Below are 21,843 nucleotides of genomic sequence, written 5' to 3' on the forward strand. Positions count from 1 at the left end.
CAACTAAAGAAGTCTTCTATGCATATCCTTGTGGAATATCCTTTTCCTGATTCAGCTTTTTGTTAACTGTTGAATGATCTACAAATGTCTCATTTTGTTCCAATAATGAACTACTAGGGGCCATGAGGCAGGAGCAGACCAACACGCTCAATCTCACTATATAACCAACCTACCTCCTTTTCTGTCCATGTACATCCATGGTTTCTTATGTCATTTGTTACATACAAGTTATCATCAGCTAAGATTTATAACACAAAGCAAATGAATGAAAAAGATCAATTTATTAAATCTATAATTTCCCTCACCTGCTACTTGTCAACCTCACTCCATATCAGGTAATGAAAATAACAACTTTGCAATAATAATATAACAATAATCTCAAGGAGGAGCATAAAATTGGTGGCAGTCATAGAATTAAGATCTTCACTATGTTCACTTATTGAAGGCTTTTTTCTGTTGGTGGTAAAATCAAACCATACAAATGGGGTATGCACATAAATACAGCAGAAATAGAGGCATTAAACCTGTAGCCCAACACTCCCAAGGGCAGCCAGAAGCAGATTAAAATGTAATTGGAAAATATTTAACAGAATAAATAAAAATACAACAGAACATAGATAATGTTGACATGTAGTTTTCTAAATCATTATGCCCCTGCATGGATCCTTATGTATGGTTTAATGGCCCCTTTTCTGTTTGAGTCTAACACCAGAGGTACAGTATAACAGAGAACCCAAGTTCAAATTTTGACTGTTTTTCATTGCCTTTAAACAAGTCATTTAAGCATTTCAACTCAATTTCCTCATCTGTAAAATAAAGGTGTTGGATTAGATAATTTCTATGGTTCTAAGTCCTATAATTCTAAGACCTAGAATCACTATGAATGTCAAACCAAACCTCAGTCTGCAAATGTAGTACAAAAAAAAAAGAAAGAAAAAAGGCTGATATTGCCAGTGAATAGGTAGCTGTAGGAACAATGAGGTAATCTTCCCACGATACAAGTACAGGTTTGTTGCACTACTGGCCAGGTCTTAGTCAAAGACATATTGTGTCCATTTCATAAGTCCATAGTTTATGGAGGATGAAGAACTTGGAGACAGGTCAAAGGAGCGTAATAAAGATAATTAAAGGGCAGGAATGTAAGATTTGTGATGATAGCTAAAAGCTGCATTTATTTAGTCTAGAGAGGAGAAGGCTGTGGGCTAATTTAATAACAACTGTCAAGTATATGAGAGGGTTATTAGTGAACTCTGCCAACACAACAGAGGAAGAAACAAGAGGAAATGGATTTAATCTGCTGCATGAAGGATTAGGTTAGATTATACAGAAGAATTTCCTGACACTGAAGCTTGATAAGCATTGAGATGGGTTATAGAGAAAGGGAACATAAATAGACCTTCTATGAAGGTTTTAAAAAGGGGATTTTGAGCAGCCTTAGAATTGTAGGTGTGGCCTCAAGTGAAAGCCCAGGGTGGGTGGACTCAATTTCTTTTAAGATCTCTCTTGGTCATGCAATTCTATGACTATTCTTATTATATAAGTACTATTCTTAGATAATAGAAAGACATTTTTGTGTGCGGAGCTTAGCAGCTCCGGCTAACATCAAACTTTTCTTAAAGGGCCAATCTACTCAATATCCCAATCAGCAAAAAGTTGAGGATTTTGAATATACGAATTTACAAATTTTGAAGAATCTCTGGTAGTAATACTGGTTATAAACCCATTAAAATCACAAATCCAAACGCCGAAAGATTAAGGGTGTGACCAGGTTTTCCACCGAGAGTCATCCATCCTGCAGCTCCCCGGAATTTGTCATCGGCTTCCATTCCCCAACACGACAGTCCTCTTTGACTCCTTTAGCTACAGTCCTTTCTGCAGAAACTTTGACGAGACCGAGGTTCCCTCCCAGTACAACAAAGAGCAGGATCCGAACCGAGATTGCTGGTGATGAGCACCTAAGCAGTTAGCAAGAGGGCAGGGCTGCGGCTGCCGAGGCTCCGACTACTCAGGTTGCCAGTACTTGGGGGTGGAGACCTGGGAACAGCGCACACAAAAAAAAACCTCAAGGGGAGGTTGCTCCTGGGAACTGGCTTCTCCGGTAGGCCTCTCCCATAGCAATGCAATCTAGGCGGTTTTTCCAGGTGGCTAGTCAGTCCGCCCCCCCTCCCACTTTCTCCGAGGTTGGTTGACAGCTTTAAGCCCCACTCCCTTTGCTAAGGAGCGGGGAAAGCAGAGCTTATAATAGACCTCGGTGGACCGCACAAAGGAATAGGTGGGGTAGGGGTAACCAGAACTCCATTTGTCTAACTTCTAGCGAACCTATTAGTTGAAATTCTCTTCTCCAGCTATTAGATTGGTTAGAGTAGAGAGGTGCATTTGGATTGGATCCGTCTCTGGCTGCTCTAGGCTAAGAGATATATTCCTAAACCCCTAAAGGGTCTCCTGCCCTTTTCAAGGGAAATTAATAACTATAGCTTAACGTTTGCACCGCGTAGTCACTTGAAGTCTTATTTAATTCTCTCATTTGCTCTGAGGTAGTTAACGCTAGCAATAGACCTCCCCCACCCCCATCCCTTGCTTTAGCTCTCTACCTGAGACCTCAGGCACCACCCGGCCAAAAACAAAACAAAGCAAACCCTCAACAATTTCATTAAATCAGCTGGCTTTCCACCTTTCACTCCCACCTGGGAAAAGAGACTTTTAAATCTTCCACGACTTTTCTATTTTCTCTCCCAGATACTATAGCTTTCAGCCACCACTCAAAAAAGGTTATGAAAAACTTCCTTGCCTTGCTCCAATATACCAGGTGTGTTGTAATGGTCAGCCTGGTAGTGTAAGTGGACAGATAGGCGTTGTTTTGACGTCATTTAGGTTATAGCACAGGGATTCATGAACGTCATTATTATTAGTTTTACATTGAAAATATTAGCGTCTGAAAAATCTGAACCAAATAGCTTAGATCTAATATGAGAATTCTGTTCCCCAAGACAGGTCAATTTGAAATACAAAAGCTGTCTAAATTGCGGTATCCACTTATTCCTCTTTTATTTTGCACTCCCCACGCCATACAAACCATCCTAATTGTTGTTCGTCACAAATAATCTTCCGAATTCAGTCTCCCTGCTTTTTCATAGGCTGTATACCCTTATTCGGAAGAAACTTCCTCCCCACAACCCCGCTTTTAGCTCCCTTCAAAACTCGGCTTCAGGATAGCAACTTCTTCAAAAGCCTTTTATCGTTTCGCCCAGACGCTTGTGACTCCAGAGAAATTACTTTGTATCTATGTTTGCTTATTTGTACACTTGTTTCTTCCCACAAGAGAATATGACCGCATTGAGAGAAAGGAATGTTTCATTTTTACATCTTTTCCGGTCCACAGTTCTTGACACATAGGCGCCTAATAAATGCACATTGGCTGAGTGATTCAGTATTCTAATCAATAGGATTTGTGGTTATGAATGGGTTGACTGTCATTTTCCAAGTTTCTTCCTCCTAACAAGTTCTCGACAAAAAAAGCAAATGGAAGAATTACAGCAAAAATCTGCATTGACCTCAATTCCTTTATGTTTAAGTTTACTGAAAGGCAGTGTAGCATAGTGGCTAGGGAGCTGGCCTTGCAGCCAGGAAAACGGGTGCCGAGGAAATCTTACTAAATAAACGTTGTGTGGATGCATAAAAGGAGTAAGGCCGTGGCCTCGACAAACCAAGTTTTTTAGTGTGGCAGCCTCCTAGAAGGAGGTCGGAATTAGGGAGGTTTGGGTTCAAGTGCTGCCTCAGAATCGTTTTAGCCCACTTACAAACTGTAGGACAGCGCTAGTAATTCACAATTTTTCTGTGCCCCAGGCAACTCTCTAAAACCTTTATGTTTGTTTGTTTTGACTGGACCAGGGGTTTCAAAGGTGCAGGAAAGAGAAGGGAGCTTCTCAACCAATCCTGGTGGCCACCTTCTTTGTAATTCAAGTTTTATATAGCCTGAGGCACTGAAGGGTTTAGTGACTGGCCCCGAGTCGCTCCGCCATTAAGTGTCCGAGGCGAGACTCAAACTTGGGTCTTACATTTCAGACCCGCTCCCTATTCTTTAAGGTACTCAGCCTTTCCTCTAAGACTAATTTGCCAATCCCTACAAGTGAAAAGAATTTGTCATACTGGGAGCCCTCCATGCATGAAATCAAGTTAGGAACAAACATCTAAATCTACGTTTATAGTATATGTACATCAGAGAATGGAAACGTAATAAATGAACACAACCAATTAACGAAAAATGTGTGGAAAAGTTTGCCTGAATTAGCCACGGGCTTCCTGCCTAACCCTTCACTTTGTGCTGTGCAAACCTGGCGAATGTGTCACTTTTGTCTTTGGGTGTGTCTCTAGACCCCTGGGTTTGCCTCCCTCCTAGGTGAGCCCCTTGGGGTTCAGCTCCAATCATTTCACCTCTCAGGAAAAGTGAAAAGCTCCCTTGCCAACCCGCCAGGATAAGGAAGTGAGCGCTCGGGTCGGGGTAGGGTGGACTGGGGGAGGGTACAACAGGTTTTGGGGCTGCTGTTTGCACTGAAAGGTGTGTGGCGCTCCAAAGAGACTTTTCCGGTCTTCAGGAATTGCCCTTGCCACCTCCCTGCTGCTGTTTACTGCTCACTCACTTCTTCCCTCCCTCCCTGGTTGCCACCACACCCTCTATAACTCCGCGCCCCCGCTACCCTCACCTGTCTCGCCCTCCTCTTCTTTGAGACTCCTCCACTCCAGTTTTTTCCCTAGAGCTTCGGTTGCTCCCTGCATCCAGTCCCCAGAATCAGGCCGCCTTTTGACCCGCCCCACACCCCTCTCAGTTACCTCCCTTTCTGTTCCTGGCGTCCCCATCCTTCTCAATTTCTCCAGCCCACAAGACTCTCCACCAGCTTCCCCCTATCCCCCAAGTGGCTCAGGCTCTTCCTCACCCCAGACCCCTCAACCTCTTGGGATTCTGCGGGTCCTCCCTCTGAGTTGTATCCGCCCTTCCACCACCCCCAGCAGCCCCTTTCATTCATCCCGCCATTGTCTCCGGGTCCCAGCTGCCGCACCAGCCCACTCCTCCCTCTCGACAAATCTGCCTCCTCCCCCACCGCTGCCACGTCGTGGTTTGAAGGAACCAATAGGCGGGCGCCGCCAGGTGTCTCTCTCTCTCTCTCTCTGTCTCTCTCTCTCTCTCTCTCTCTCTTTTACCTGCACCACGTGGGGGAGGGTGGGCAGGTAGAGCCACATCCCCCAAACAGAAAAACCTTCTGCCATTGCGCGCGCGCCTCCCAGGGGTGCAGCCCTTCTCTTTGCTTTTTGCATAGACTCACGGGCAATTAAATGCAAAAAGGGCCAAGCCTCTGAAGCTTTCCTTCCCCCACCCCCCCCTCCTGCCCTCAGTGTGTAGCACGGCCAGGTGTGGGGCAGAGTGGTTGCACTGCCTTTTGCACCAGTGGCGGCGAGGAGGGGGGAGGTTTTTTCTTCCTTTTTCTCTTTGTAAAAGGGCTTGGCATCGGTTTTTCTTTTCGCTACTACCTCGCCGCCTCAGCACTTCCCAGCCCCCCTTCTCCCCCTCCCCACCTATCGTCATGACGGCGTCTCCTGATTACTTGGTGGTACTTTTTGGGATCACTGCCGGGGCCACAGGAGCCAAGCTGGGTTCGGACGAGAAGGAGCTGATCCTGCTACTGTGGAAAGTGGTGGATCTGGCCAACAAGAAGGTATTTGTTCCTTGGCGCTTTTGTCCCACTTGTGGGAGCCGGGAAGAAGTTCGCTTTAGAAAAAGGGAGGAGAGGAGTGGAGAGGGCGCAGGTAAGGAAGGGGAAGTGGAGGTGGGCTCTGCTGCCCTGAGTGCCGGGGATCTAAAGGCCTCCGGAGCCTTCACTGAAGTTGTTTCAGTACCTCGAATTCTGACCCAGCTCAGATCTGGGGACAATACTCTTGGGACACACTACTGGAACCGAGCAAGGCCCTCTTCTCACGCCCCCGGGGTACCCAGCAGCTACCCTTGGTGTCTGAGACCATCCAGCCTCTGCTGTCTCCCGACCCCAGTAGGACTCGAAGGAGTTAGGGGACACCGCCTAACTTAACCGATAGCAGCCGGTGTATGAAATAAAGGCTCTGATTATCCGACCAGATCCCCAGAGAGGCTTGGGGGGCGAGGGAAGGCCGTCTCAGAGAGTGGAATGAGGGAAGAAGAGTAAAGAAAAGCAACCAGTGGAAACTAAAAAGGAGGCGGGAGGGGGGAACTGACCCCTACTTTTTCTCCCTCCGGAGGTGGGACAGTTGCACGAAGTACTAGTTAAACCGGATCACTTGGAACTGACTGAGGAGTGCAAGGAAGAAACCAAGATCGACGCTGAAAGCCTGTCCTCAGCCCTGCAGCTGGAGCAAGCCCTCAGACAGGTGACCGACAGCCCCAGTCCCACTAACCCCACCTTCACTTTCCCCAGGCCTTCCACTCCCTCCCTGCCAGAGCTCCTGGCGCCCTGACTCGGCTGCTAGTGCTGGGGAGGGGAGGTGCACTAGGGCCGGGCCCTGGCGTGGGGACCAGACCTCGTGGGAGGAAGCTGCTGTTCTGGGGTTGGAGCTAATGGGTGAGCAGATGATTGAAACCCTTTTTGAAGATTCTCTCTTCCACCCTCACAACAATATTTGTCCACTTCTCGAAGTCCTTGTCTTCAAACTTGTGTCAAGATAGCCATTATTTAAACCCTCGGACTGGCTTCAAGTCAAAGGAAGGAAATAGCTTCAGTTATCACAGATATACACACACTTTCTCTGTCTCTCTGTGTGTCTGTCTCTGTTTCTGTCTCTGTTTCTGTCTCTCTCTCTGTCTCTCTGTCTCTCTGTCTCTGTCTCTCTCTCTCTCTGTCTCTCTCTCTCTCTGTCTCTCTCTCTGTCCTCTCTCTCTCTCTCTCTCCTCTCTCTCTCTCTCTCTCTCTCTCTCTCTCTCTCTCTGTCTCTCTCTCTCTCTGTTTCTCTCTCTCTCCCCCCGCCCCGCCCGTCCGTTTGTCTGTCTTTCCAGGTCTGTCTCTTTCTCTGCAGACCTTAGGCACTGCGACTGTAACTGGTGTAGGGCAGGCGGGGTAAACTGTTTGGATAGAATACCTACATGTCCTTTGGGCTTTCGCTATCTGCGTGCTAAATCCACCTCTGGGAGAGCCGGAAGGCAAAGGCACTCCTTATGGTACACTCCTCCCTCCTAGCTGCTGATTTACTCCGTAGAGGTTTGTGTGTACTCTGAGACGGTAGTTCCGTAGCTTGTGGGCTTCACGGAATGGGAGGAATCCCCCTAGTTCTTTCTTGTATGCTGCGTTCTGTTTGGATTCGGGGGAAGTGTCTTATGGCTCACCTGTTGCCTTTTTTAAAGGCACAAGTAAACTCTCTGGGTTGGCTCTTCTCTTCTCCCCCTTGGAATCACGGAGGGTAAACCACTTAGGCTAGAGAGTCTGAGGTGAGAGTTTTGAACAGACAGCTTTATTATTTATTTGTGATGCTTTGACCCAGGAAAAGGATACTAGACTTCAAAAAGGTGAGCACATAGTTATGATTGGAGAAAGGCAAAGCAGGCTACTGCTTAGAGGCAACATGTGAGGTTGTGGTGTATTTCCAATAAATGAATGTATTTTAAGTGCCAGAAAACTGCTTTGTTAAGCACCAGGTCATCTATTCTGTGATGTCATTTGACACTTCTTTAGACAAAATGCAAAGAAATATAACACAGGATGGGAACGAATACTTTGTCCTGGCTCTGGGTCCTTGTAACCACTACCTCTATTTCTTTATTAAATGGATACTTCAGACAACTTCCAAAACTACACCAGAAAATCATTTCATCAGGGACAGCCTGCTGTTGAAATGAAAAATCTGACACACAGGCTAATAATGAACACTTCTTGAAAATAAGGGTTCATGAGCAAAAGGACACCTTTTAAGAGTTTTTCTCCATCCATTCTCTGGCACTGGTATCTTGGAGTAGATAGAAAAGAGATGTAAGGAAGTTTTATGAAAGCTTTTCTCCTTATTGTTGCCCTGGGCAGCAACTGTGCCAGAAGTTAGCATGTGTTTCCTTGACTATTGCTAAGTGAAACACTTTTCACAGCTGAACAGCTTGTAAATCTGTTTATCAGTTGTATCCTCCTCTGCGTCTTCCTTTCAGTTCAATCAGTCCGTGAGCAACGAACTGAACATTGGGGTAGGGACTTCCTTCTGTCTCTGTACTGATGGCCAGCTTCATGTCAGGCAAATCTTGCACCCTGAAGCTTCCAAAAAGGTAAGAGGACTCTGTGAAGAAAAGACTAGATTTTTGTGTCTAACTTTTTTTGTTTTTCTATAATTTTTTTCTTTAAACTTGAAAAAATAAAGACATGACACTTCCATAAAGAAGTGTTTCCTTAAATTACTAAAGTGGATTAAACTGTTGAAATTTGAAGTGATTTAAATACACAGGGGCTTTTTTTATTTAAAAAAAGCCAGCATTCCTTGGTTATTTTAATTTAAATTAGGTTTTGGAGATGTTGTGGCATTCTTCAGCTTTTTCAGAGACTGATCTGATATTTGTGATTATGTTGGAACATGCTTATTTAGAAAGATGAAAACGACCAATCAATACACATTTAATAACCACCTATTATTTTTGTCAGGCACTATGCTAAGCATAGGACAGGATGTTTTTAATTTTTCAAAAGCTTGGTTTAAAAACAAAAAAACCTTGAGTGTCATTAGGTTTCCCCTTGCTGAAAATGCTTAATTCTAATTTACTACCATCAGTTTTTAGTTCTGTCGGGGTGGGTGGGTGGGGGGTTGAGTTAAAGGAGCTTTATATAATATACAGAAATGGAAAACTTAAGATTGAGTTATAGCACTCATTTGTTTTTTTTCATTAATTAAGGTTGCAACACATAATAATTGAGTATTAAAGACCACTTCATCTTGTCAGTTTCTCAAAACTTTGGAAGCAGTTCTTCAAATTGCCTGATTTTGCTTTTATTTCTATTTGTATTTATGTCTATTTCTGATTTTGCTTTTAAGAAATTTAATGAGTGAGAAAACCTGAAAAGTGGTGTTGACTGAATGTTCTCTCTAGGGAAAGTTTAGGGACAATATAGCTACATATTCATAAAAAGTTGATGTTTGGGAATTAAATTGATTAGACCTAATTGTTTGATGCTAATAGGCATTCAGGGTTGTTGTGGTTTTTTTTTTCTTGGTGACCTTGAATGCTTTTTATTTAATTGTATAAACCCTTTCAGTGGCTTAGAATAAATTATAGTAGGCAATTAGTCAAAGCTACTTTTCTTTTGTTTTAATATACATAGTAATGAAGAGGCACATTTACATACCTCTGATTTTCTTTTAAGAAGTGCTTTCCAATAATGCTGTTATTCAGCTCAAATGCCAAAAGGTCTGGGCAATAGCAAAAATAACATTCAACTTGGACTTTTACTGAGTGCCTACTATGGACAGGAACTGTTAGTTTCTGGGGAAATGAATGAATGAAATGAATGAAAACTGTACCATTTCCTGTGTAAGGAGTATAGAAATTATGACAAAGTCTCCTTAATAGACTATTAAATGTTTGTGGGGGCAAACAGATAAACTGGAAAGAGAAATGAAGACCAAATATATACTGTGACCATTTTCTATTTGAGACTTGATCAGATATAAAAACTCAAAGAATTAGTTTGCAGGATAAACTTAACTTAGGGTGAATGTCTGTGGCAAACGTCTGCTGTTTGGGAAATCCAAAGAAGTGACTTTTTACCTTATTTAAGTTGTAAGCATAGAGATTGAATGAGTTTGGTTTAATAAGGAAGAGACACAAACTAGTCATATACCTAATACATAAATACATAAACCAGTAGCCAAAAACATTTTCCTATTTTAAAAAATTTATTAGGGGCAGCTAGGTGGCGCAGTGGATAGAGCACTGGCCCTGAAGTCAGGAGGACCTGAGTTCAAATGTGACCCTCAGACCAAACACTTGACACTTACTAGCTGTGTGACCCTGGGCAAGTCACTTAACCCCAATTGCCTAAAAGCAAATAAAAGTAAAAATAATTTATTAATAATTTTTATTTATATTGCTGTCACTTTCCATTGGCTCTTCATTATCCCCTTTCCTTTCCAAATAGAGCCCTTCTCTGTTACAAAGAATTACAGTTAAAGAAAGCAATTCAACATAGCCACCTCTGAAAAAGCACACCTCATTCTACACCTATAGTCCACCACTTCTGCCAAGAGGTGGGAGACAAGCTAGAACTATTTTAAAAGAACAGTACAAAATCAGTCTAGACCATTCTCTTCCTCTTATCTGCCTGAGTTCCTATCTGGCCTATGACACTTACTAGCTGTGTGACCCTGGGCAAGTCACTTGACCCTGTTTGCCTTAGTTCCTCATCTAATAAATGGGCTGGAGAAGGAAATGGCAAGCCACCCCAGTATTTCTACCAAGAAAACCCCAAACAGGATCATAAAGAGTCAGACATGACTGAAACAACTCAATAATAACAACAAAATCTGTTTCCATTTTTGTGGATGGACAAAAAACAGGTGCTTATAGTATTAAACAATTGATAAAATTGTTTTACTTATTTGATTTTGGAATGTACTGACTTTAATTTAGCAGATTTATGTTTATTAGGTAAGAGTAGTATTAAAATTAGTCTTAAACTCTGCATATTGGGTCATAGAATTGAAGCCAAAAAGGACCTTGGAGGCTCTTTAGTTGAATTTCTTCATTTTACATATGAGGAGCTAAAACCCAGAGAGAGAAGTGACTGGCCCAAGGTCACACTGGCAGTAAGCTTTAAAGCTAGAAATGGAATCAGAACCTCTGACTTCTGGTGCTGTTTTTACTTACTATGCTATCTCCCATCTGGTAGGGAGATACCAGATAAGTGTTTTGTAACAAAGACAATAAGAGTAAATTCCCCTTGGTAGTAATTCCCAAAGCAAGTAATACACATTTAGACTATCAGAAGCTGATTATTCTTACTCCTATTGGGATTAGGAATTGTCAGAAGATAACCTTTGCTACATTTTTTAAATAGTTTTCAGAATTTCACTGCATTGCAAAGTCTTTTGAAGGTGAAGACTATTAAGTTTTGTCTTTGTTATGCCTATTATGGCATGGATTGAAGTAAGTGCTTAATAAATTAGTTATACCCCTATTAGAATTTAACTATGTAATGTCTAGATAGGTACAGTAAATTAAATTCAAGATTAAGATACGTTTAGCATCAAGTTTCAATAAATGGCAAAATTGAAAGAATCATCTTTGCCACTTATTTCAGAGGGTGATGATGGATTACAGTTAAAATACAATATTGACATTATCAAGATAGTAAAATAAAAGATATAGGAATATGAAGTATATTTAAGCTTTAGAATGAGATAATATGGTAGATATGTGGTAGTCATTACCAATTGTTCAACTGTTTTTCTTTAATTGATTTTGAGATTGGAATGAAATCATATGTACTCAAATTATAGCAGGCATTTGTTTTTGTTTGATTTTACATTTTTTGGGGAACACAGGAATAAAACACAATGTAGCTATTAGTAACTACCTTATCCTTTCTCAGAATGTATTATTGCCTGAATGCTTCTACTCCTTTTTTGATCTCCGGAAAGAATTCAAGAAGTGTTGCCCTGGTTCACCTGATATTGACAAATTGGATGTTGCAGCAATGACAGATTGTATCCTTTCAATGATTGGGATCAGAGCAACCCAGCTATCCGGTGGAAAGATGTCTGGCTACAGACCTATGTGGAAGTGTCAACTTAGAATCTAGGTGTACTTTGCAAAACAATGTTTTGATTGGTTTCTTTAATGGGGATTGTAGGTAGAATAGACATAACCCAACATGATTTTACTCTAAAATGGTAAAACAAATATTTGAAGTACAGGCACGTCATTCTAAAATACTTTTCTTCTGTTTTAATGAGGTTGGACAGTGGTCTGCAAGATATAATTTGAGACAGATTTTGTTAGTAGGATGACTGAATTTCTGGGAATGTGACTTGGGGTTTTGTGTTGTGCTTGCTGTTTTTTTCATGGAGATTAATGGGAATAGAAATTCCCTTCTCCATCATTTATTACCCGATTTTGCCTATTAAATCTTGGCACAGATGATAGAATCATAGATGGAGAGCTGGAAGATAGCATTTATGTCATCTAGACCAATGCCTTCATTTTACAGATGAGGAAACTGAGGCCCAAAGTGGTTAAGCAACCTGGACAGGGACATAATGGTGGTATCTTCTGTGAGGTCTGAACCCAGGTCCTCCTTCCAATTCCAGTGCCTTCTTCAAGGCCATTTGACTCTTTGGGGGTATATACTGGTTCTTTAGTTGGCTTTGGGTTTCTCTGGAATGAATTAGAATTTTTATTATTATTTTTTTACCTTTTTCTTCTCATGAGCACTTCTGACTCTATTCAAAACAAGCTCTCGTTTTCTGGACTGTTCCCAATCAATTCAGTCAACCAGTATGCAACATACCTTTGAAAACTTAAGGCATAGGTATGGTTATGTTTGATCTACTTTAATACTAGTATTGTGTATATTTTTATATAATATAAGTTTGGTGTTCATAAACCTTAACCTAGTGAATGACAAATATTCTATTTCACAGCTTTACAGTACTAATAAATAGTAACAGTATTCTGATATCACAGATAGGGAAATTGAGCTGTAGAACTGATCAGGCTTTCCCCCCACCCTCCCTCAAAGCTACTGAAACAATTGAATCTCAGATTAAAATATCTAGACACCTTCGGAACTATTAAAAGATATATTTGCCTTTAAACTTTAAATAATTTTGCTAAGCTTCTTAGTGAATATCAGTAGTTCAAGCACTGAGTCTCAATAACTATGATATATTTTATTTTTAGAAATAGTCTTCCTCACTACTTTTCTGTTTACTGTTAGGAGTAATTTGTCTTGTTTAGGATTGATTGGCTGGAGTTTAGGTTTGTATGTTTCAGATTTTAACAAAGGACTATCACTTCAGCTTGACTGCTTCTTGGGGGAGGCTAAAGTGAGTTCAAATTAAGGCAGTCCCCTTAAAATTCTCTTTGAGAGGTTGTTTGACTACTCATCAGCAGTATCTTAATACTAACTTTGAAGGATGTTGAATATTTAAAATAGCTGAACTATTACTATTACTACCTTTGAATCTTCTAAAATATATGGCACAAAAAAACCCTTAGAAAATCTGGGTGCAGTAGAACAAAATAGTAGGTCATCTTTAGAGAGAAGGAATCATGATAGGAAGATTAATAGACTCAGTAATGCTAATAGAAATAGAAAAGATTTTATGTTCTAGATAAATAAGTAAATTGCAGTTTACTATGCTATTCAAGATATGAGTGAGAACTTCTTTATTTTTTTAATCTGTCAGCCACAACTAAAGACTGGTAGTCTTCTTAGTTCATCATTCCATTTATCTTCTGCAGTTCAGGAAAGACCTATTGAAAGTTCCACATTTATTTTAGAATTTATTATTTTCATATATACAACCTAGCCTACTTAGTGCCAAAGTAACTACTGTAGACTGTCAATACGACTTTTAAAACTCGAAAGCTGGACTTTGAAGTTTCATAAACCTTGATGGATGGACAAGGAATTATGCAAAAGATCTGTTGGGGAGAGCTTGGTTGAAGTGGTGATGTCACATCACCTACAGTCTCTTCTGGGCGGATTCCCAGAAATTCTGGAGATAAGAATTCTGAACTGTGAAATGGCAGTAGCTATGGTAAGCACCACTACTGTAAGCTAAAGAAACAAAAGCATTTAGCATGAACTTTTAAAAAGGTAGTCAAGGGGCAGCTAGGTGGCGCAGTGGATAGAGCACTGGCCCTGAAGTCAGGAGGACCTGAGTTCAAATTTGGCCTCAGACCAAACGACTTGACACTTACTAGCTATGTGACCCTGGGCAAGTCACTTAACCCCAATTGCCTAAAAAAACCAAAAACAAACAAACAATAAAAATGTAGTCAAACATCTGTTTAATGTCTATAGATACCCCCATACAAATTTAATGTGCACAGGTGATTAAATCCAGTATAAAGCCAGGGCATTTTCTTTTGGTAGTTGTTTGGTACAAGACATCTTCATCATAGTAGTTTCTCCAGAGTATTTTGATAGGTTTAATAACATTTCTGGAAGATTTTTTTCAGAGTTGTGGAATGAGGTTGGTTTTTTGGTTGGGTTTTGTGGGGTAGGGAGCTTAGTCTTAGTTGGGCAGAGACACTGAGGGATTGTCATGTCCACAGTCACACAGCTAGTATGGCTAGTGTCAGAAGCAAGTCTTGCACCCAAGTCTTCCTGATTGGTCCTAAACCCAGCCCTTTATCCTTTCTACCACCCTACCTCTCCTTATTTTTGCAGTCTTTAAAAAAAAATGAAGTGAGCTTTCAATCATGTTAGTACTCTTTTCCTTATTAAACTCTGTTTAGAATGTCCTTAGATTTGAATCCAAGTACTAAAACGCTAAGTTTTTTAGTTTGCCTATAGCTCTCCGTGGGCACACACGCATTTATTGCATATGCACTCAATCTGTAATGATTTAACTTATTTTGTAATGCCTATTCAGAGAACCAAGTTCCTTTCGTCAGAACACAGGCACCATTTCTTCAGGTCAAATGGAGCCATCTGGAACTGCATTTCAAAATTTTTATGAGTGTCCTTATCTATGCAAAACAGCTTCATGATGCTTGAAATGTAGGTCCATTCTGTACTTTTAGGCCACAAAAAAGGCTCTCTTTTTTTTAGTGTTGGGATGACAATGTGGAATCCAGAGCTTGATGAACATGTTCAGGTCTTTAAGCTTAAATGTCCTGTTGGCAGTTTTGCAGCACTGGTAGCCAAGTAGATAGGGAGTCATGTGCCTGAGGATTACCTGCTCAACCTGGTCAACCAGTGTGGGAGTGAGAGGAACATCTTTTAGCCAATTCTTGTCAAGCAGAGATTGATAGCTTTTATAGGATTAGGGGGTTACAAAAATCTGTTTCATCTGCAGATGGTCCATTTTTTGGATAGTGCTTCATTTTCTGTGATTTGTCTTGGTATCTTGTAGTAGAAGAGTGCTATTCCCTTTAAAAAAAAAAAGGCACAGGAAAGTTGGGCAACTTGCTGCCAGATGTTAGCTAGCATTTACAAAGAGCATTAAGGTTTGCAAAGTGGTTTCTCTGTGTTATTTCTTTTGATTTCTTCAGATTATTGAACACATTGCTTTTTCTATCTTCCCAATTGATTTTTATGTCCTAGTATTATAAATTTGGGACTGGTGGATGTCCTTAGAGGGAAATTAGCACTACAGTTGTCAGTTTTCTTAGTTTTATGATTTAAAACATTTCATGACATTTTTTGTTTTTTACATCACACACACACCCCCTTACCCTACCTATAACAAGCCAATCCTTGGAACAAAGCAGAAAAAAGAGGAGGAGGAACAATCATTTACTAAAACCAACCATCAAAGCAACTTTGACAGTATATACAATATTCCACACCCATAGTCCTACACTTTTGCAAAGAAAGTGAAAGAAGGCATATTGTCTCATCTCTAATGTGATGCCAAACTTGTGTAATTTCACAGTGTTCACCTTAGGTGGCATTTTTTGAGATTTCAATTAATATTTTAGAATATTTCCTTATGGATGAGGAAAGCATTTGGGGGGAATCATTCTTTCTGGGTGATTTTTTTTTTGGGTACAGAGTAGGGATTTTGTCTCAAGCAAGACTAGTGATCTCCTTGTATTTGGTTCTTGGAGTGTCTCCAGCAGTTTTCTGTTGCCTATAACATATACTAAAGGGTTTCATTATTGCCCGTAACCTGGCTTTTGTGAAGGTATTCAATTTGCTAGAGAGGTCCTCTTCTGATGTTAGACCTCTGAGTTTTCAGGGTAAAACATTGTCAACAGGCAAAAATGGGGAACCTGGCAGGCAAAAAAACATTATGTAGGTTGATTGATACCAGCTGCATTTTCCCTTAAATAGGTAAATCAGTAGTTTCTAGGATATTTGATGAGAGAATTATTCTAGATCTTTTGGGAAACTCACTACATTCTGAAAAATATATATATTTTTTATCTTTATTTTTTGTTTTCAGCATTCATTTCCATAAGCTTTTGAGTTTTGAATTTTCTACCCTTCCCTCCATACTTCCCTCCTCAAGATAGCTTGCAATCTGATATAGACTCTACATATACATTCCTATTAAACATATTGAAAACTATATTTAGAAACATTTTATTGGTTTATTGAGCAGATATGCCCTTTTGGTGTGATTTTTTTTTTGTCCCTTTTAAAAAGTTCCATAAAATAGTGAGCATTGTTAGAAACCAGTATAAAGTCATTTTGGTGGTTGTTTTTAACGTATTGATAGCCCCATTGTTCAGGGCCTGATTATTTGTGGTTTAACCAGGGCTTCAGCTGTTTTCAGTTCTCTTGTTTTCTGCCTTTGAATCATCTTAATTCAGAAATAAAAGTCTTATCAATTTACATACTTAGCATCATGAACAAATAATTTAAGTTAACCTAAGACAGAGACTATTAAGGAGAAACATCTTTGCATCAAACGTATTTGTTAAAAATACCTGAGCTATAAAGAGAATTAAAACAAATTTCTAAGACCAAGAGCCATTGTCCCAATGGGTAAGTGTTCAAAGGATATAAATCAGGTTCTCAAAAGAAGGATCAAGGACTATTAACAGCCATATGAAAGATTGTTCCAAATCAATTCATAAGCACTTATGGTCGAGCCAGTGGCAGACCCTGTGATATTTATTGGGGATATAAAGCTAAACAATGACAGTCTCTAACCCCTAAAGGAACCAATAAGATAAATGCTAATAAAAATAACTAAGGTTTTACTGTAAAACCAACAAAATTATCAGAGAAGATGAAAGATGGAAATGGTCATTTTCAGAGGGGCTGAGGGGAAAAGACAACTATCCTAGTACAATCTAGATAGAGTTGTGAATTGGTCTAATGATTCTGGGAAGGCAGCCTGGTATCATGCTAAGATGGTGTCTAAAATGGCCATCTTCTTTTCCCCAGCGCTCAGACTCATAACCCAACAGTGTCAAAGACCAAAATATTTATAGTAGTTCTTTTTGTTGTAGCAAGAAGTAAAAACTAAGCAGTTTGTTAATTGGAGAACAGTTAAACAATCTGTGGTACATGAATGTAATGGAATGTTATTGTGCCATAAGAAATAATGAATATGAAGAAATCAGAGTCACATGGAAAGATTTATATGAACTGAAATTGATACAGAAGAAGTTAATGGAGGGAGGACAGGTAGTGCTGGAATCTTACTCTCATCAGTAATGGGTTAAAGAGGGAACAACATATATATCTAGAAAGATATAAAAGTCTTCTAAATTTAGAAAGAAATAAGGGGGTAAGGGGTTAGGGTTGGAGGAAAGGATAAGGGAGAGACTCTTAGGGGGTAGGTGACTTAAGGAATAGGAGGGCAAGGTAGCAGGTAAAAGTAAAGCAGAGGAATGAGGAGGGATAGGGTAAATAGAATGAGAAGGATAGTGAGGAAAAAGTAGGAAAGAAGAAAACACACAAGAAGTAATTGTAGCTTAGAACGTGAATAGGACAGATTTACCCATAAAACAGAAATGGATAGTAGATTAAAAATTTGACTTTAACAATATGTTGCTCTCTGGAAACAGTAAAAAAAAAATGGGAGATGCATACAAAGATAAACGAAAGGGCAGGAGTAGAATTTAGTATGTAAAAAACAGAAATAGTAATGATCTCAGACAATATTAAAGTTAAAATAGAATTAAAAGTGAAACAAAAACTATACTATATGTCAGCAATATTATTCAATATTGTTTTAGAGCATTTAAAATACCTAGACAGTATAAAATATCTGAACATATACCTGCCAAAACAGTCACAGGAACTATATGAACATAAACATTAAATATTTTTTATACAACTAAACTCATATCTAAATAATTGAAGCAGTATTTATTGCTCATGTGTAGGTAAAGTCAATACAATTTTTAAAATGACAATTTTACCTAACTATTCAATGTTATCTCAAATTACTAAAAAATTATTTTATTGAGTCAGAAAAAAATAGTAACAAGTTCATTTGGAAGAACAAAAGGTCAGGAACTTCAAAGAAACCAGGGGGAAAAGATGGAAAGGAAGTAAATTCAGCAGTATCAAACCCTAAACTATATTAAAAGGTGAGAGCATTATTGAAATGTAAAAAAGATTATTTCAATTATTTTAAATTAACACTTTCTCATATAAATAAAACCTATGTAGTCAAGAATAGAAGGAATGAAGAAAATTGGGGGGGGAACTCATAGATACTCTTTGAGATAAGATGTGATTGGGTTGGAATATTGCTGTGGTGTAGGAAATGATGAGCTGGTTGATTTAGAAAAACAAGGAAAGACTTGGACTTATGAAAGAAGATGCTGTCTACCTTCAGAGAAACAGATGATAGGAGGAAATAGGCATAATGGTCTCACATATATGTGTATGAGTTTATATGTGTGTATATATGTATATGTTTAGTGTGTGTGTGTGTATCCATGCTTAATTGTAGCCTTCTTTAGAGTGGTGGGGAGAGGGAGGGGAAAAAAGTAAAGTAAAAAGTACACAGCAGATAACAAAAGAAAACCAACAAAGAAGCAAAGAAAAGCTGGGCAGCTTTGGAAACAATGTGTAGTATTTATTACATAAATTTTCTTGAAATGGAAATTTATTGTTTTATATTGAATCCTTTCTTATAGTCTGCTGTGTATATGGCAATATTTTTTTTCTCATTTTGTTCTTAAGTTTAAAATTTAAAAATTTACAGAGAAAGATTTATATGAATTGATGCAGAGTGAAATGAAGAATAATATATTCTTATACACATATACACATATACTATATACACTTATACACTTATACTATATCCACATATATAAACTCGTGTGGATACACATATATGTGTGCGCATGCACACACACACAGAGTCCAATATAAATTAAAAGAAAAAGTAAAAGAGTTCAGTGTCATTTTAATACCAATTTTGGACATGGAAGAGTGTTAAGAAAAGTACCTTCGCCATAAAGGCAGAGGTGGTGGGCTATGAGTGTGGAATATTGCATATACTATCAGACTTTAATGCATTATTTTGCTTTACTGAAGTGATTTTTTTTAATGTTTTCTTATAAGGAACCTCTTGCTGGGTAGAAAAGTAAGGAAGGGATACATTCAGAAATGAATGACATAAAAAGAGATCAGTGCAATTAAAAAGCAAACAGCTTTAGATATTCATTAGTGCCTTCAATAAAAAGCACAGATGGACTAATAAGCTGAGTAGATGAAAACAATTTGGTTTGGAATATATGGAGTTTTTATGACTTAGAGTAGGAGACATTTCATTTTTCTTTTTTAAGAATATTTTATTGATGTTCTCCCTTCCCCCTATGCCCACAATAGAAGCCCTTTCTTGTAACAAGTAGAGTCAAGCAAAATAAATCACAATGGCCATGTCAAAAAAATGAATGCCTCATTCTACAGTTGGAGATGATTTCTTATTTCTGTCAAGAGGCAGGCTTCACATTCAGTTTCCTGAAGTCTCTCTTAGCCATGAGACAAATTAGAATTCTAAAGTCCTCCACTGTTTTACTTTATATTATTGTAGTCATTATGTAAATTGTTCTTGGTTTCTTCTTGCATTGCTCTGTATCATTTCATACGCATCTTCCCAATTCCTCTGAATTCATCATTTCTTATGGTGATTATTTTCATTTGCCTCCATCTGTTAAGTCCTTCTCCAGTGGATGAGCACACACTCTTGTTCAGTTCCTTAGTGGAACTGACAGGGATGCTAACCTGCGCTGGTAGAGGTAATTTCCTCTCCCAGGAGTTGTACTAATGAAATCGTAGATCCAATCCCTATCACCATACCACTACACAATGTGGGTAGTAGATGTCATCCTAATTTTTGTTTTACTTAGCTAATATTAAGTGTGCTTTCCCTGAACTAACAAAGAATCATCTAGCCTGACTTTGAAAAATTTGCCATAGACTTTCTATAAATTGTACTTTCAAACGTGGCTAAAATTATAGATCTTATGCATGCATTTGATTTGGTTATAAGTGATTTCCATTACACCATTTGTAAAGGTTTGCAGAGCCCCACTTGCTTCCCTATTTAAGGACTGATACTCTAAATATAAAGAATTATGACTCCAGAATACCCCAATGTAATAAGCTTAACAAAATAGGTCAGTCATTGGGGGTGGGAGGGAGTAGAAACTCTACTTTCCCTTAGGATTTACACACGCTTTCATTTGGAGATACAGTAGTTGTGTTTCCCCTTTGTTCTTGTCCACCATAGCATTTTAGTGTGCTAGGTGTGAGACTAGGAGCCAAGAAATGAGGATTCTCATGACCTCTTTCTCTTGGAAGATCTTTAAAAATTCTGTTGCTAGGCAGATGTGACACTTCACCTCTGCATTTGTCTCAAACTCCTAAAAGAGTCATATTAGGGAAGGACATCATTTTATACAAGCTTTGATTTTCCCAGTGAGCTTAGCCCAAACTTTCTGCACGTAGGTGCTTACTAAATGATGACTATAGTGATGATTAACAGCTATGTTTACTGAGATACATGTTTTTTAAAATTACTTATTCTTACTCTCGATACTTTATTTTTACATTGCATTCATTTTTCAATGTATTTTCTCCATTCCTTTATCCAGAAAGCTACTCATTATAAGATTTAAAAAGAAAGAAGGGGCAAAAAACAGTTTAGTAAAACTAATATATCAACTGCATGGAAGAGTACAGGCAACTATATTCCTCATTTTTAGTTCCACCCTCCAACCTCCCTTAGCAATAAATAAAAGAAAGTGTAGTCTTCCAATTTTTCTTTGGAACCAAGCTTGTTTTCCTATTTATTAAAAGGAGATAATAATGCCTGAACAATTCTTTACAATGTACAATGAGGCAATAGATGTGAAAGCACCTTGAGAATAAACATGCCTTATGTTAGTAAGGTAGAAGGTAGTATCTGGCTTTTTAAAATTAAAATAAAAGTTTATTCCTCCAACTTGTGTGTGACTGGACTGGGTCATGTTTTTCTGTTTATTTTGTAGTGTGCCTGGTTAATCTGCTGTCTTTCTCATCAGTCTAGTCACTCACTAGAATGTGATGCATTCTGTGTTAGGGAAGGGTTGTATGAAGGAGGAGCTATGTGCAATTATGGCATCTTCTATACTCTCCTCTAGCCTTCCATATTAAATGAGGCCTCAAGTCACTCAAGCTGAATTAATTAATAAAATCATATTAACATGATGCATTGAAGAATATAATTTGAGGAATTGGCTGAAGTTTCTTTAAAGAGCCTGGCTTTAAAAAAAAATGCACTTGGCACACATCAAAACACATGAATACATCCGTGACTGTTAGATGGACAAACCATAATTTGTCCATCCATTCCCCAAGTAAAGAATGCCCACTTTGTTTCTAGTTCCTTGCTATAACAAAATGCTGCTATAAATATTTTTGTAGTTATGAGTGTTTTCCCTCTTTGATCTTTTTGGAGTATATACGTAGTAGTGATATCACTGACTCAAAGGGTATGCACAGTTGATTGACTAAGCTTTGGACTTAGTTCCAAATTTTTTTCCAGAAAGGTGGCACCACTTCACACCTCTCCTGACGGTGCCTTGGTAGGCCTTTTTCCTCACAGCTCCAACAGCTGTCATTATTAATGAATTGGAGTATTTTTTCATATTTGTTGGTAGCTTTCCTTTTTTCTTTTGAGAGCTGCCAATTATATTCTTTGACCGTTAAAGCCATGGCTTCTAAA

General features: G+C 39.0%; 1 protein-coding gene across 3 annotated transcripts in view; it reads left to right on the forward strand.

Moving 5' to 3' along the window:
• The first annotated feature begins 5,178 nt into the window (after window positions 1-5,178).
• ESRP1 (epithelial splicing regulatory protein 1) overlaps window positions 5,179-21,843 on the forward strand; it is a 105,174-nt gene continuing 88,509 nt past the window's right edge. For 2 of the 3 annotated variants that reach the window (XM_020968608.2, XM_020968618.2), the window contains exons 1-4: window positions 5,179-5,708; window positions 6,265-6,393; window positions 8,150-8,263; window positions 11,577-11,691. In XM_020968608.2, the coding sequence (XP_020824267.1) occupies window positions 5,577-5,708; window positions 6,265-6,393; window positions 8,150-8,263; window positions 11,577-11,691 (490 nt within the window). In that variant the 5' untranslated portion in view covers window positions 5,179-5,576. The remainder of the gene's footprint in view (window positions 5,709-6,264; window positions 6,394-8,149; window positions 8,264-11,576; window positions 11,692-21,843) is intronic. The other variant, XM_020968628.2, reaches the window with a different exon arrangement.

The sequence above is a fragment of the Phascolarctos cinereus genome, unplaced genomic scaffold (assembly GCF_003287225.1).
Source record: "Phascolarctos cinereus isolate Bilbo 61053 unplaced genomic scaffold, phaCin_HiC Scaffold_4;HRSCAF=312, whole genome shotgun sequence".
Lineage (NCBI taxonomy): Eukaryota > Metazoa > Chordata > Mammalia > Diprotodontia > Phascolarctidae > Phascolarctos > Phascolarctos cinereus.